Source organism: Bos grunniens, chromosome 23, assembly GCF_055505025.1.
Source record: "Bos grunniens cultivar Pamir isolate PY7600 chromosome 23, Bosgru_T2T1.0, whole genome shotgun sequence".
Lineage (NCBI taxonomy): Eukaryota > Metazoa > Chordata > Mammalia > Artiodactyla > Bovidae > Bos > Bos grunniens.
In genome coordinates this window covers 13,509,287-13,527,008 of record NC_141187.1, presented here as the reverse complement: position 1 = coordinate 13,527,008, position 17,722 = coordinate 13,509,287, and the positions used below count along the sequence as shown (strand labels likewise).

The 17,722-nt window shown below is 40.3% G+C and overlaps 1 protein-coding gene across 16 annotated transcripts in view; it reads left to right on the top strand.

Annotated features, from left to right (window-relative positions):
* The window catches only part of BTBD9 (BTB domain containing 9), a 415,967-nt gene that overhangs the window by 249,982 nt on the left and 148,263 nt on the right, over positions 1-17,722 (top strand). For all 16 annotated transcript variants that reach the window (XM_086371529.1, XM_086371528.1, XM_086371526.1 and 13 more), the window contains one exon: positions 12,557-12,666. In XM_086371529.1, coding sequence (XP_086227655.1) covers positions 12,557-12,666 — 110 coding nt within the window. The remainder of the gene's footprint in view (positions 1-12,556; positions 12,667-17,722) is intronic.

Genomic DNA, 17,722 nt, shown 5'->3' with positions numbered 1-17,722 from the left:
CAACCAGACATTCGAGGAAACTAATAAGAAACATGAAGACTAAAACAAATAGGAAAAGCACTATACAGGGAGATGAAAACGTTTAAAAAATTATTGCTATCTTCAGAGAGATTAGAGTAAATCTATCAATCTTAGACCAAGAAGAAGCCATAAAAAAGAAGCATTTGAAAAATATGAAATACATTTGGAAATTTAAAATATTAAAGCAGAAATGGAAAGCTTGGTAGAGTGCACAAATGATAAAGCTGAGGAACTCTCCCATAAAGTAGAACAAAATTACAAAAAAAAAAAAAATGATAAAGACAGCCACCATGTCCTGCTCACTTTCTGCCACACACAGCAGGGTGTTGCTCCAGGACCTTGCTTCAGACACCTCCTGCCCTACTTTAAATGATTTAAAACCCTCCTGTGGTCACCTCCTCATGCTTCACAGAGAGCAGAGCTAGTGCACGTGGTCAGTTCTAAGAAAGGCTGCATTCAACAAGAGCACCAAGGGAACCAGTTCTTAGTGACTCCACGTCTACTAAACTCAATGACTGCAGAACTCAGACTGTATAGAGAGCACCTGGGATACTGCTTGGCCTCCGATCCACCTGGAGACAATGACAATACAAATGACTCTAGGAGGATTTTTCAGAAAGGATGGGCGAAGAAGCCTCTTTGGGCAGGAAGATCTTTGGTTCCCCACCCATCATAGCACGTTGATAACTGCTGACCCCATCACTACCAGTGTTAACTGTGCCTGTTCTGAAATATTGACTGACTGACTTGATACAACCTGATTCTTACTATGTGAATTGCTATTCCTTTAATTTGACCTGGGGTGGCTCAGATGGTAAAGTGTCTGCCTGCAATATGGGAGACCTGGGTTCAATCCCTGGGTCAGGAAGATCCCCTGGAGAAGGAAATGGCAACCCACTCCAGTACTCTTGCCTGGAAAATTCCATGGACGGAGGAGCCTGGTAGGCTACAGTCATAGGGTCTCAAAGAATTGGACACGACTGAGCAATTTCCCTTTCACGTTTTACTAATTTGACCTGAATGTTTTTCAGACCAGTAAAAGCACCCTTTTTCAATACATTGCACTCCTTCCCCTGATTCCTGGGTTTTGGCACCAATAAGAAACCATAAACTAATATGTTACTTGGTGGGATAAGCAACTCAGTTGATTAATGCACTAAAGTCCTCTAAATTTCAGTTTTAACCATAAAATGGAGGTATTAATTCCTGCCCTCCAAGTTAGGAATTTATATATAGTTTGTGTATGAAGGGGAGTTATTGATATAGAATATGTTTTGAGTGTCCAAAAATTGATTCACAATTTTTAAAAGTTATATTCCAACTATAGTTATTATAAAACACTGGCTATATTCCCTGTGTTGTACAATATATCCTTGTAGCTTATTTATTTTATACATAGTTTGTACCACTTAATTCCCTACCTCTATCTTGCCCCTCACTCCCTCTCTCTTCCCGCTGGTAACTACTAGTTTGTTCTTGATACTGTGAGTCTCTTTCTGTTTCTTTAGATTGACTAGTTTATTGTTGCTTTTTAGATTCTACATGTAAGTGATATCATACAGTATTTGTCTTCCTCTGACTTCACTCAGCATAGTACCCTCCAACTCCATCCATGTTGTCACAAATAGGAAATTTACATTCTTTTTTGTGACTAAGTAGTATTCCATTTTATGATGTGTCTGTATATGTATCATGTTTTCGTTATTCACTCATCTGTTGATGGACACTTAGGTTGCTTCTGTGTCTTGGCAATTGTAAGTGATGGTTCTGTGAACATTGGGGTGCATGTATCTTTTCAAATTAGTGTTTTCACTTTTTTCAAATATATACCCAGGAATGAAAAGTTTACATTAGAACAAAAGGTAGACTTATATGGAGATTAAAAAATAATAAAAAAAAAGATAAACAGAGGAAGTATAAAAGTACAGGTAAAGATAAGGAGGTCCAATATTCAAAACTAGGAGTTTCATAAAGAAAGATTTTAAAAAATTCAGGGGAAAAAGTCAATAATTTAAGAATATTTACCGAAACTGAAGTACATGGATTTCCAGATTGTGAAGGCCTTCTGAGTACCCGACCCAGTTGAAGATGATAGACCCATACTAAGGCATCATGAAATTTCATCATGTTTAGGGAAGCAGAGAATATCTACAATTTTTTTATTTTGGCTGAACTATTTCAATCCTAAAAGATGATGCTGTGAAAGTGCTGCACTCAGTATGCCAGCAAATTTGGAAAACTCAGCAGTGGCCACAGGACTGGAAAAGGTCAGTTTTCATTCCAATCCCAAAGAAAGGCAATGCCAAAGAATGTTCAAACTACTGCACAATCGCACACATCTCACATGCTAGCAAAGTAATGCTCAAAATTCTCCAAGCCAGGCTTCAACAGTGTGTGAACTGTGAACTTCCAGATGTACAAGCTGAATTTAGAAAAGGCAGAGGAACCAGAGATCAACTTGGCAACATCCTCTGGATCTTTGAAAAAGCACGAGAGTTCCAGAAAAACATCTACTTCTGCTTTATTAGACTACACCAAAGCCTTTGACTGTGTGGATCACAACTAACTATGGAAAATTCTTAAAGGGATGGGAATACCAGGCCACCTGACCTGCCTCTTGAGAAATCTGTATGCAGGTCAGAAAACAACAGAACTGAACATGGAACAACAGACTGGTTCCAAATTGGGAAAGGAGTATGTCAAGGCTGTATAATGTTACCCTGCTTATTTAGCTTATATGCAGAATACATCATGAGAAACACTGGGCTGGAAGAAGCACAAGCTGGAATCAAGATTGCCAGGAGAAATATCAATAACCTCAGATATGCAGATGACACCATCCTTATGGCAGAAAGCAAAGAAGCACTAAAGAGCCTCTTGATGAAAGTGAAAGAGGAGAGTGAAAAAGTTGGCTTGAAGCTCAACATTCAGAAAACTAAGATCATGGCATCTGGTCCCATCACTTCATGCTTTATTCTGGGGGGGGCTCCAAAATCACTGCAGATGGTGACTGCAGCCATGAAATTAAAAGACATTTGCTCTTTGGAAGAAAAGCTCTGACCAACCTAGACAGCATATTAAAAAGCAGAGACATTACTCTGCCAACAAAGGTCTGTCTAGTCAAAGCTATGGTTTTTCCAGTAGTCATGTATGGATGTGAGAGTTGGACTATAAAGAAAGCTGAGCGCAGAATTGATCCTTTTGAACTGTGGTGTTGGAGAAGACTCTTGGTGTTGGAGAAGTCCCTTGGACTGTAAGGAGATCCAACCCGTCCATCCTAAAGGAAATCAGTCCTGAATATTCATTGGAAGGACTGAAGCTGAAACTGCAATACTTTGGCCACCTGATGCGAAGAACTGAATCATTTGAAAAGACCCTGATGCTGGGAACGGTTGAAGGCAGGAGAAGAAGGAAACGACAGAGGATGAGATGGTTGGATGACATCACCAACTCAATGGACATGAGTTTGAGTAAGCTCTGGGAGTTGGTGATTGACAGGGAAGCTGGGCATGCTGTAGTCCATGGGATCGCAGAGTTGGACACAACTGAGTGACTGAACTGAACTGATGGGTAAAAATTTCTTTTAAAAATTGAAAAGAAACAGTTAAGCCAGTTTTGTTTTATTTTAATGAGAATTCCAAACACCACAGCAGTAGCAGTGACTTTAGTCATATAATAGAATCCTCTTGTCTGTTAAAAAATAAATCCTTTCTTACAAAGTGCACTTTTACCTTACGTGCATTTCACTCGTAAGTTTTTCTTTCCTTGAACTTCTGAGCCAAGTGTAAAGATTGACATTTTCTTTCTGATCATGGACTTAACACTAATGCTGTACCAGTAAATTCTAGGTCATGAATGGTTGAACTCTTAAGAAGCTTTGGGGAGGGAGAAAAAAAAATCCTTGCCAAACTACTCCGCTTCCCAACCTGCTTGCTAATCCAGTAGAAGTATGGTTTGGGACAGGCTTCAAAACTTCATCAGTGGATAGGACTCCTAACACAAAAGGCATGATGAGTACAGGAAAATGTCTTTTAAAATGACTGGGCAAATCATTAGCTTTGAAGGTGTCCCATGTCTGCCAGCCCATATGACAAGCTGCAGGCTCTGCAGTTCACCAGTAGCACCACTTGGAGCATCTTGCTCTTTTGTTTTCTGTTCTGCTTGCGTTAAAGTTCTAACACGTTGCAGATTTTAACAACAAAAATCTCTTAGTGCTGCCATTAGTATTCTTTCATGCTATTTGGAAGCTGGAGTGTACAGGCTGCTACAGTGTAATCAACCATACACTTCTGGCTTTAACAAACCCTGAGACAACATACCACACCAGTTTTGGTGCCCAGGACAAGGGTGCTTCTCTGTCTCCTATTATTCGCTTTTCCTGTGCTGTTGGTGTGAGTGGTCTTTTCAAGTTTTCTGTCATATTATTTTTGTTTACTTTGACTGCTCTGCTTCTGATTGTTAGCTTTGTATGTAGTTGTACTGATACCTGGATTATGTAAATCTGTGGATCTTTTTTTTTTTTCCTTTCCCTGATTGATTCTCTAGGTAAAGGTCCAGAATTTCCCAAAGGGCAAAGGAGGGTCCCTGAAATTTTCTGTGAGCATCGAAGCAGTGTGGGAATAGTAGGTGGCAAGTGTGTGGCTTTTCTGGGTTGAGCTTGTTTTCTCCAAATACATTTCAGTTAGTTCTCTGTTAATACCTGTTATTGCCTGAAACACAGGTTTCTTTGCATAGCTCATAAAGAATACAGAGGCTTTGATGCATGTGTGTTCTGTTGAGCTTTGAAACCTCCAGCCTGACTGTGTAAGTGTGTAGGGTATGAGTTTTCCGTGAATGGAAATAATGCATGCAAGGCCTAGCATATGGGATGAGTTCTGAAGCTGGCAACTTTTGCTCTAATTCCAGTGCTGGTTTCTCAGGGGTCTGGAGTGAAGATCTGTGCCTTCCTTACTCCCTGTGCTCTCTTTAATTATTCTCTTGACCTGGGGCTCAGTTTTTACTTCCATCATTCTGACCGTCTTAGGCAATTCCTGTCTTATTTCTTAGTATGTCAGATGTTTACATTCTTAGAAGGATTCTTAGATTTTTCCTCTGGGAAAAGTAAATTCTTTCTCTTTCTGTTTGCCTCTCGTCCTTCTGTATTTAATCTTCTACTCTAAAAGGAAAAAAAGGCTCCTCCAGCCCTTCAAATTATAAGTTACAGTAAGTGGCATATCCCCACCGTAGTCTTAGGTTTAAAAAAGAGAAACTTCCCTTACCCATCATGATCCTAAAGCAGGCTTGCTACAGGTCATAGCCACCAAATGAGTTCTTGCACATTCATAGGGAAACTAACAAATTTAATTTTCTTCTACTTTTTCTCTAGTGCACAATCCCCTTAGACTCATTTGTCTACATTCATGGAAATGCACAGCCTACTGGATAAACTGAAAAAGATAATGCAGCCATTTTAAAGATAAAACTGGTGAAATTCTCTCTCCTGCTCCCAGCATCTTGGTCTAAGGGAAAAGTTAATGAAAAAATGCAAATATTGAACTTTTGGTAATTCGGTTCTATTTCTTAAAATATGCTTTGTATTGGTTTCAAATGTTTCATTGAGTAGTAAAATTGGTTAGCAGTATTCCCATATGAGAATTTGTTCACAGTGGCACATAGCAGAGACAGAGAAGGGGTTGGTTTATGCATATTCACGATCTTTCTCTCCCCTTGCCCTCCCTCCGCTTGCTCCTCCCTTCACCCTTCTTTTCTCTTTCTCCCTTCTTCTTCCCTCCATACCTCTCTCTCTCATCCACTTTTTGTTTTATATCTTTCACTTGCCATCTTGTCTTTCTGTAATCCCTTGAAAATTTGCAGATCTAATTCTCTGGGGGGAAAAAAAGCAATAAAAAGAAAACTAAGCCATGAAATAAGTAAGGCATTTCTTCCCATGGAATTCAAATCAGTTCCTCTTTCTAGTTCCTAAGAAATCTACTTAATTAGATGTTTGCCTATATCCTGCTAAATATGTACAATACACTCATTTACAGTATATCCATGTTCTCAGGCAGAGCTAGTCACACCTTCCCTTTTGACTCTTCTTTTATTCCTGGAGGGAAAGGTTTTTGTTAATATAACTGTTTATCCTTCCAGTTTAGCAAGTTTGTCTATGAAGTTGTATGCTCAATATCAATAGATCACTTACCAACCAGTGGCTAATTATTTGATTTTTTAAATTTGTTGTCTGTCTCCTGACCTGAAATGTAAATTCCATGGGGAATAGATTTTACCTGTAGTATCCAATCCCATATCCCAGCACCCAGCAGGAGTAGCTGACGCATGCTCGGTTAATATTGATATTTGTTGGCTAAGACAGTGGTTGTGTGTGTGGGTTGCGGGGAAGGGATTATTTCTCTTTTAGCTATGTTTGTTTTGTTTGCAGGGAGGACTTTTAGAGTTCATGCTGCTAAATTAGCTATTTTAAGATTAGGCTACCATGTGTGAATAGGTCAGCAGCTCTTATGTCTTTCTACTTACCATTGCTACCAATATGGAGCCTGAGACTGGGAGAAATTAAGGAACTTGCCTCCAATTTTCTTTCTAATGCATTGTGAAGCTAGTGACCTACTAGCAAGTAGGTCATTCTTTCGGCTTAATCCTGTCAAAAATCATACAGTTTGATGGGTCTTAGTCTTACCTTCTAAACTGCACTATGAACTTCTCCCGATGAAGGTTTATGTCCTGTCTTTCTGGTCCATTTCAAACAGTGTTTAGCAGAATTTCTTGTATCTAGTAAGTGTTTGTTAAATCTTGATCAATAGCAGATTTATCCAGTATACCTACAGGGGCTATTAACTGGTAAATGTGCAAGTAGAAACAAATTAAGCAAATTTACATATTATATCATTTTCATATGATTTATGTAAATAAATATTATAGTTCTTTTGTGATATTAATTTCAAGTATGTTTTCATAGATTGAAGGCATTATGGCAGGTTTTAGGTTCTACATATGCAGAGATGGGGAAAAAGCCTACTGTTCAAAGTGCACATTTCCCCCAAATGAAAAACAATGCTTAAATATTTATCTCTGATGTTGAAATGACTTTCTGTTTTGGGTTACACTGGGTTATGATGTGTTAGTAGTTATTTACCAGTCTTATCCGCTCTGCATGCTAGATTCTATAAAGCATCAATTTTCTCTGGAAACAAAATGACTTCTTGTTTTGTTTGCCCTTCAGGTTGAGTAGTGGAGTTGCTAGAACATAACTGCTCCCTCTGCAGGGCTAATGGTCAGACAGTTTCAGGGCTGTTCTCCAAGACAGTAGCCTCTGCTTAGGCTAACTCTGCAGAGTGCTTAACCTTTCAATAAGTCTTCCTCTCTCATATAAGCAAATGCTGCTGGGACCCTTTGCTGAAGTCAGTGGAGGAGAATCTATAGCTCCACAGATCAGCCATAGGGCAGGTTTTCTAACAGTAGCAAATCTGTTCTGTTGCAACATGCTTTTCCTAGAAGCTTTTTGTCATTCTGGCAGTAAACTGTTTTCCACTTGCTGCCTTAGCAACAAGACCTGAAGTCACTTTCCCCTCCAGTCTGGGTTTGATTAGAAGAGCGTTAACACTGTACCTAGAACTAGAAGAAAATATCATCCTGGGGAAACCCACAGATGTTACCAGCTTCTTGGGCTGGAGAATTATTTATATACATTCTTCATATCTCCTTGCAAGGAAAGGTCAAATGGGAAATTGTGGAAATGGTGAATTCCAAACCCACATGGTCCTGAGTCCCTAGAAAATGCTGTAGTTAAAGTTCTTGTCGTCTTTCTGGCCACAGCAAAGGACAGTCTTCTGCAGAATTCTCCATGGGGATCTCAGAGGAAGAGCCAAAATGTTAGGGGTTCCTTCTTGTGTTGTTAGGGATCCCAGCCTTAGGCTACCTCTAGTTTTCTCCAGAGTCTTTGTTTAACCCAAGAATATAAAGTTCAATTTGAGAAGAAAGTTTTGTTTACAAGAGAATAAAATTCTGATGGATTTTGGCTTTAGTTTATCCCTTGAGAGCTCATTTAAATATTTTTTGCTGAATTCAATCTTATCTTGTAGTAGAATCTGCTCAGTTCAGAAGTTAGGTGATCTTGTAACTAGAGGCAAAGGTTAAGGATTAACTGTAACCACAAGTAGGCTAAAGACTAAAGAAACAAAGACTCGAGGATTCCAATGGGTTTAAAGTGAGGGGTGCAAGTTGCTGCTTTGTGTATTCAGTTTGTTAAAGATGTGTTGTTTGTGGCTTAGAAATGAAATATTGTAGCGTCCTGACAAGAAATGATGGAAAGAAGATTCAGAATAGGAGTTTGTAGTACCTCCCCAGAACAGGCAGGGAATACAATGAAATCTCCAAGGGAAAAATTTTCTAGGTCACAGTATTATGGTGTCTCTTTGTAAGAAGTGCTAGTTTTCTTGGTAAATTAAAACCCCAAACTTCCAGAGTTTGCACAAAAAAAGAAACTCTTCTGTAGGCACAGGTAGCTGGACCAAATATGGGCAAAAGATTCTTCCCTTGTTTCTTTATGCAGAGCTTACTTAGGTCAAGAACGTTTAAAAGAGACTTTTCTAAAGACTAGGGGCTTAAAGCAGGAAGTGACATAGAGGCAGGTAATCTGCATTTGGAATGCAGATTCTCGCCTTGGACCATAACACCTATACTGTGGGGCCCTAAAGGGACGACTAGTCCTGGCCTGTGCTCTTGAGGTCCATCTTTGGGCCTGGATGCACCACTTTAACACCTGTAGTTAGGAATGCACTCCCAGACACCCAACAGTCTCTAAGTCCAAAAGAAATTCTGCTTCCAAGGATCTACTCTTTGCATTTCTGTTTAATGATACTGTACTCTGCCACACCCTGCACTAGATACTTTAACTACTTATCTCATTTAAATATCATATAAGATTTGTTTATTGATCCATTTTATAGAGAAGGAAACTGTGATTCAAAAGGTTTAAAGCTTTTTTTCCCATAGCGACACAGCTAATTAAGTGATGGAGCTGGGCGACAAACCTGGTTCTGTTAGACAGTAAAGCTAGTACTTTAAAACTCTAGTGCTTCTCAGTTTTAGAGTGCTATCCATGGGGGGTTTAGGTTTAATTTTATCAAAGAAGAATCTCTTTTCACCCACAATATTATAGCTCCTAGAAACTTCTGCACTGAAACATCCTGTTTGGAACTGTTGAGGCCCCAGGCGTTGTGAGCAGGACTAGAAGACAGCTAACAGAGGGAAGAGAGGAGACCATTGGAAACAGACTGTTGCACCAGAGCTCGTGTGGACGGCATTCATCTCCATCAGAAAGGGCCAATCTGTTGCATATCTGCCTTCCTCGTCCCTGTTTAAGTTTTAATTATCTTCCAACTGTCTGAGCTGCTGTTGAGGACCTCAGAGAGAACAAAGGATAGCTGTCATATTTTTCAGCAGCTCTCCTTTCTGCACACTGATGAAGTCACTAGCTGCCACTGCCCTTATCATCAGGTTAGATCAGAGTCTGAGTATGCATTGGAGAGATGATGTTGAAAGAAGAAAATTAAGCTTAAGTTTTACCTTTTACTCAAAATCTTTTGTGACAAAGAAAATATAGGATCTACTTCTTCTTGTTAGGTGTCATGACCCAGAAGCAAGTTTTGTTTTTCCAAAAAAAAAAAGGTAGAGAGGACTCTATCTCTCCCATCCCCAACCCTTGGGTTTTCAATAGCTTGGATAGTGGTTACTGCTGCCTGCAGGATGTTCCATTGTGAGCCTCTCTAAGAAAATCTGCTTGTGATCGAGGATGGTACCTTGATGGTACTTCCTCCTTCTCCCTCTGGACATTGCTCCTGGATCAGGGCACGCTTTCCCCTGAGCTGGACAGGGCCCCTGAGTTCTTAATGGAGAGCTCCAGGATGCCCTACCAGTCACTGAAGTTGGGGGATTAGTTAAGCCTGTTTTCTATTTCTAGTCGAGATCTTCAGTGAAGGACAGAGTCCTTGGCTAAACGATTCTTTGCTGGAGAAAAGGAGCATGGCTTCTTTGCTGTGACTTTGTTACCATTTTTTTAATGTGTATTTGAGTAAGGACTTTATGCCACTTTTGTAAATTAGGCTATAATTTTATGGAGACTTAGAGAGTATTGTAGAACTAGAATAATTAAACTTGTTAGGAGCATTACATATAACAGGCTAATCAAGAAGTGTGATGTACAGTGGTGAATTGCTAATTTGACCTCAGGATTATGCAGCAGAGATAACATTATCTTCATTTATACAGAACTTTTTTTTATCTGGAGGCATCTCTCAATGCTTTTGCAATCATATATATTATCTTATTAGTTATCACAAACACTATCATTAAGGCTGTAAAATATATTCCAGTACAGTTTTTTATTTTCAGTTTCCTATAATCAGGGGATGAGAGAGGGGAAAGTTCTTTAATTTCTCCCATTCCTGATATTTACACCAGGGTAAAATTTGGGAAATGACTGTTACCTAAACTTGGAGGCTGATTCCATATAATGTTTTAAAAAGAAAGAGAGGGAGGGAACATTAGTGCATCCCCTTAGGTCAGCCTGAACTGTTAACCTTAAGAACTGCCACTGGGGGAAGGCCCTATTAGTCCCTCCCTTGCTCCTCTATCTCCTCAGTATTAGGAAAGCTATCTCTCCTTTGAAAGATTTGACCTAGAGAACAGGAAAATGATCTGATCAAATTCCACCAAACCACATTCCCTCCAAGGTTGCAAAAAGCAGCACTCACTGTCACGACCATGTGCGGTTGAAAATGCTATGCTTGTTGAGTTCCTGTGGGTTTAAGGAAATGGATAAAATTAGATTCAGGCCAAGGTGCCAGGCTTAACACACCCCTTCCATTCCAGAAAGCCCAGAGAGATTGTTACTGCCAGCAGTAAAGAACAACACAATCTGTTCTACTCAGACCATTTAGGACTTATTTTAAGTGAACCCCATCCACCTACCCAAACCCAGTAAAGTCAAACACCTTCTGTCTGCCCTGAAGGCTGGAGAGAACAGATCATAGCCAACCTCCTGCTTACCCAGAGGGCGATGGTGAGCACAGCAGTTGCCCTGACTCTCCACACAGGAAGAATGGTGTCTCCCTGCAGCGGGGATGGGAACACAGAGCAGCCAGTCCAGGAGAGGGCATTACTATTGGTTATGAAGATGAGCGATCAGCTCATGTCAAGGAGCAGATGGCTAAATGAGGTGCACAGGGATTGCGGTGAGATTCAGGCTTGAAGAAACAGGAGAGAAAATAGCTCATGATACAGAATCCCCAAATATAGCCTCTATAATGTGAATTTTTTTTAAATTGCCATTTACATTATACAGTTAACTTGGAGGGATGAGAAATGTAAGGAAATTACCAAATTAGTGAACAGCGATTAACTCAGAAGTAAAATTACATCATCTAAATGGAAGGTTGTTTTACACAGCGGAGGGAAGATATTACTAAAACCTTGCCCAGTCTGTCATCTGCTAATTGAAATCTGTTCGTTTAATACGCTTAATACACTGCATCCTTCAGAGCACATAGTTCATAATTTGGGAGAGCGTTATCAGTTCATCTGTTATTTTTTGCCTTGCTCTTCTTTAGAATTCCAGGATGTGTGTAGCACAATACGTTCCCCGTGGAATTGAGTGACACTCAGAAGAGTCCGTTTGTCTGTTCATTAACCTGTGAACTGTCAGGTCCCTTTGGAGAATGAAAGGGGCAAGTTGCTCCAAGATTAATGCTTGTTTGTCAGAGGTGAAGCCTCCAGGGAGATCCAGAGGGTGAATAGGCTGAGATGCTCGAGATCTGCCCCATGAAACTCTGCACTGTGTGCAGATGCCAGCTCCCTGCGGCCAGGAGGGAGGCTGCAGAGCAGGCTGGCTCACCTCCGCACATCACTTCCTCTGGCCAGGAGAAGGCATCCTAGCAGTCAAGTTGGGGACTGGCGTAAGAATATAGGGTTCACATCCTAATGAGAATTTAGGAGCAACATTAAAATACAAGAAACTGTGAGTGGTTTTCAGTAGTGTCTATGGATTTTTTTTTTTTTTACTTTAAATGAGAAAGCAGTATTGATTTCATGCATTTCATCCAATGGGTGAAACCTTTCATTGAGTTGGAAAGTATTTGATTTTGTGTGTGTTTGTGCACCTGTGCACAGGCACGTTCCTAACCACGAGGTAAGGATAGAAGCTGTTATTCTCCAGTGTCAGTGTCTCATGGATGTATAATTGTGCTGACATTTGGGAGTTGAGCTGAACAGCCCCTGGTTTGATTTTCTAGGTAAACCATGTCTAAGTTCTACTTCATTCTCTGGAAAGTGGTACCTCCCTAATTCTGCTGTAATTTTTCTAGACTCAGTTGGAGCTAACCCCAAGGAGCAGGTGCAGGGTCTGAAGCCTGTTCAGAGTCTCTCTCAGTCCGTGCTCTGGTAGACTGTATGTTTACGTAGTATATCTTTTTCTCTTATCCTTGGATTTGTTATGATGGAAGCTCATTTTCTTCAACAGATTTTCTCCTCTTTTTACCCCCAGGTATATTCGAATAGTTGGGACTCACAACACAGTGAATAAGATTTTTCACATTGTGGCTTTTGAATGTATGTTTACAAACAAAACCTTCACTCTGGAGAAGGGGCTGATAGGTAAGTGTTACAATTACATTTTATGTATCACATAGCTATGTTATCTTCAAATATTTTGTTATTCCATTAACTCATCTTAATTCACCTGTTAATCAGCTTTGACTAAGAGCTCTGGTTAACTTAAATGCCTTCTGGCTGAGTGACATAGAAAGGGCTTATATTTTTAGAAGTAGTCAAAATAATAATTCTAGTAAACTTAAAAGAGTGTAAATATTATACTAGTAGTTCAGAATTGGAAATGTTCTAGTGATTCATTCAGATTTGCTCCGTGGGGAATGGTTGTGATAGTCGGGCACAGCCTCCTGTACCAAGAGGCTTTTCTATATTTAATGGTGGGTAAGATCAGGGAGGAAGTCAGTATAATATTGATCCAGTGCTCCTACTTTCCAAGGCTGTGCAGGTATTTTGGCCTTTGATTTGATATGAACAGTGTGCTCAGCTATGAGAATATCTCCTTTTCATAGACACAGCAGTCCCTATTTGCCCTTCTTTGTCAAGTTCACCTCAAGAAAATGACTGCATGTAATTAAAATAAGACCAAAGTAACTAAATTACCGTAATGAAGATTATCTTGTGACCAGTTCAGCCTGGCTAATCTTTGGAAAGGACATTTTAAATTTCATTTAGTTGTTTGGTTGTTTTCTGTTGTGCTTTGTTTTTGCTTTTGTTTTAGGTCATGTTTAGTCTGGCTGTCTCAGCCCTTAACATTATGATACCATGAGTGGCTTTTTCTGTGTAGGCTGATTATTCTTCTTTAATCCATGCCTACAGGTTTTTGCTCATTTCCTACCAAGATCATGTTTTGTAACTAACTAGATCCTTGAATCTGCACCTTCACTGCAGCTTTCTTGGAAAAGGAGCTCTCTTATGTTCAAGTGAAGGGATAAGATACCCATGCCTTGGTATACCTAAAGTAGTTCTTTACCTTTACAAAGGGACTCATTTCTCATCTCCTACCCAAGTCCTGTTCATGCTGGGACACAGAACATATTGACAATGTCCTAAAAACATGGTGAAAACTAGAACGAGAAAGATGAGGGTAGCTTAGAAATGTTTACTAATTCTATGAATGGTCAAAAGTCTAAATTTTCATAACACTTTTTGTTTCCTAAACATAATCCTTTAGGGAAATTTGAGAGAGTAATACTAATAAAGTAGCAAGAGTAGAAATTATTCCAACGTATAGAAAAGTTTTAGAGCTCAACTAAAACAGTTTGGTTTTGACTTTGCAATGGGTGTAGTTTTTAGTATTAAATATAAATGTTGATAAGCCTTGTGACTTTTTTTTGGAATTTTTAAAAATTTTAATTGGAGGCTAATTACTTTACAATATTGTGGTGGTTTTTGCCATACATTCACATGAATCAGCCATGGGTATACATGTGTTCCCCATCCTGCCTCTTTGTGACTTTGAAACCATTTGAAAGTTAACAGTGGGCATTACCTGATATTATCAAGGCTTTTAATTCTGTGAGGGGGCATAGAATTGTGATGATGGAGTGTTTTGGAAAGGCTGTTCCTTTTTACTTGCTGCCCATGTTGTTTTCTAGACCAGACCTGACTGTGCATGTGATTGTATAGTTAAGAGCATCCTTACTGAGAAGGATCTTATTAGGAACCAAATCACCTTTGCAACCATAGGAGGTGTAGAGCATCTGGCTACTCATTTCAGCCTGGTAGACTGCATTTTGAGCATGTTGTATAGAAGGCCCCTTTCCCTTCTTAGTGGATGAAGGACAGGTTTGTAGGCACTGTAATTATCGAAGAAACAAATCTATCTGGCATGAAAGGCCACTGCAGGAATGAAACTCAGAATCAGTTGTAGTGAGGGATGCTGCTGTTGGTCTCTCTGTTTTGTCCAAACTGAGTTAGTCAGCATTATCAGAAGCCATAATAGTCTCAGACATGTCAAGGGATGAAAGAAGACTGTAGAGAGGCTACAAGTATTTCTGGTGTCTGGTCAGACACTTTTTTCAAGCCCTCTTCTAAGATGCTCACATTGACTGCCAAGAGCACTGCAGTCACTTGCCTGTCGTCCCTCCTCCAAGGGACGCTCCTCCAGGAGCAGCGGTGCAGGCAGGCAGGTTGGTGTGTGTGCTTGTCGGCAGATGGCCTGCAGTGGGGTCCCCGCTGGCTCTGCTTTTACTGTCTTCATGGCTCTAAGTTGCCCCCATGCTGGGCAGACAGGGAGCTGGTTTAAGTCATGAGAGCATGTAGGGTGATTTCATTATCCTTTTTCTGGCATGGCAGCTGTGCCAAATTTACAGGGGCATTTGAAACAGCAATGGCCAGCTTTCCATGTTGGTGATCAGGTGCGTTTTAGCTGCACACAGGCCTCAGCCACAGCCATTCTACAGGGACCTCCAAGAAAGAAGTGGTCCTTTAGTGAGGCCACAGTGTATGTAAGAATCACCTGGAATTATTTTTAAATTGTAGTTGCTTACTGCTCCTTCTATCCTATGAGATATGCTGTTCTCTCTTGAGAACCACTGATCCAATGCCAGGTTTTCATAGGGGAAAATATAAAACTACAATAATGTCATCATGAATAACTAGTGGTATCTAGGAGAAGGCAATGGCACCCCACTCTGGTACTCTTACCTGGAAAATCCCATGGACAAAGGAGCCTGGTGGGCTGCAGTCCATGGGGTTGCTAAGAGTGGGACATGACTGAGCGACTTCACTTTACTTTTCACTTTCATGCATTGGAGAAGGAAATGGCAACCCACTTCAGTGTTCTTGCCTGGAGAATCCCAGGGACGGGGGAGCCTGGTGGGCTGTTGTCTATGGGGTCGCACAGAGTCAGACACGACTGAAGTGACTTAGCAGTAGCAGCTGTACCCTTACATTTCGAGATTCAGAATTTCTATCGTATTTCCTGACCTTTGTTTCATAGCTCAGGCTACTCTCATTAGAGTGGTATTCTCCTGCTGCTGAGTGTGCTCAGTCGTGTCTGACTGTTTGTGACACCATGGACTGTAGCCCACCAGGCTCCTCTGTCCATGGACTTTTCCAGTAAAGAATACTGGAGTGGGTTGCCACTTCCTTCTCAAGGGGATTTTCCTGACCCAGGGATAGAACCCATGTCTCTTGTGTCTCCTGCACTGGCAGTCAGATTTCTTTACCAACTAGCACTACCTGGGAAGTCCAATATTCTCCTAAATTACTTTAAAAAATACTTGTGTCAGAGACATTGCTTTGTCAACAAAGGTCCGTCTAGTCAAGGCTATAGTTTTTCCAGTAGTCATGTATGGATGTGAGAGTTGGACCATAACGAAAGCTGAGCGCAGAAGAATTGATGCTTTTGAACTGTGGTGTTGGAGAAGACTCTTGAGAGTCCCTTGGACTGCAAGGAGATCCAACCAGTCCATTTAGGAGATCAGTCCTGGGCGTTCATTGGAAGGACTGATGTTGAAGCTGAAACTCCAACACTTTGGCCACCTTATGCAAAGAGCTGACTCATTTGAAAAGACCCTGATGCTGGGAAAGATTGAGGGCAGGAGGAGAAGGGGACGACAGAGGATGAGATGTTTGGATGGCATCACTGACTCAATGCACATGGGTTTAGGTGGACTCCAGGAGTTGGTGATGGACAGGGAGGCCTGGTGTATTGCGGTTCATGGGGTCGCAGAGTCGGACATGACTAAGCGACTGAACTGAACTGTGTCTTTTAAAATTAGATTTAATGTTATTATTTAAAATGTATAATGATGTTAGGAGAAACATGAATAAAAATAACCATACCAGCTTTGTAAGATTTTAGTCTTCCTTTTCTACCAAAGGGTTTTTTTTCACGTTTTTGTTGATAGCATGTCACTCTTCATACTGCTTCATTTGCACAGACTCTTGGGGAGGCTTTGGAGCCCTGTGGGTTCATGCATCCATGGGAATGGGCCCACCTTAAGTGCACCGACCAGACCTGGGCATCAGACTCACAGCTCTTCTCCCACCTTATCTGCTGCTGCCACCACAGCCCTTTCTTATTTGGTGGCTGCTTCTGGGTAGTGCTGGGATGTATTCTTGCCTGGGAGAGTCTTGCCTCTTTGTTAGGAGGCATTTGTAGGAAACTTAACCTCTTACTGCTGGTGCATAGAGGAAAGTTAGAATAGATATGACTGCTATAAATAGATATGAGTGCTATTTAAACATTAAACCTCCCAAAGAATGTATTTGCTTGCCTTGGCACTCCACTTTGTGATATGTCTGTGGCATATGCCAAATCCCTCTAGTTTTTCATAATACTTGCCAAAACTTCCTTTTCGTTTAATCTTGTATTTAAATTCACTTCTTTGAATACCGTCTTAGTTGTTCAAGTAGAGGGAATGATACACACCACTAAGGTTAAAGAATTACTGACGCATAGACAACCTGGTCTTATCTGTATGCTGCCTACTTCCTCCCCAGAAGATTATTTTGAAGCCAATTCCAGACACTCTATCATCTTATCCATAAATACTTCAGTATACATCTCTAAAAGTAAAGCCTTCCTTTTTGTGGCCATAATCACAATATCATTATAACACCCCGAAATTGAATCATTATTACTTCTGAGTATTAAATACCCAGTCAGTGTTCAGATGATCATAATTGAATCAAAGTCTGGAGTGAGATTATGTGTTTTTATAGGTTGTTTAAATCAGAATTCAATTAAGGTCCATACTGTCAACAGGTAGCTCTTTTGACTCATAAATCTCTTAAAATCTGTAGCTTTCCTTACACATGTCTATCCCTGTCTTTTTCTTTTAGTTTTCCTCTCTTTCTAATTATAATGTGTTTGTTGAAGAAACTAACTTTTTGTCCTGCAGAGTTTTAAACAGCCTGGATTTTGATGATTAGATCCCCATAGTAATAGATCCTCTGTTGTATTTCTTGTGTTTAATAGTTTGATAGAGGCTAAATCTGATTCAGGATTTTTTTTTGTTTTGTTTTCTGTTTGTTTGTTTATAAAATGCTCTATAGATGGTGGTATATGTCTATCAAGAAGCAGAGAGAAATCTTTGGTTGCCTCTCTCTCTTGGATAGTCACATCCACTCATGGTTATTAATATTTCCTAGA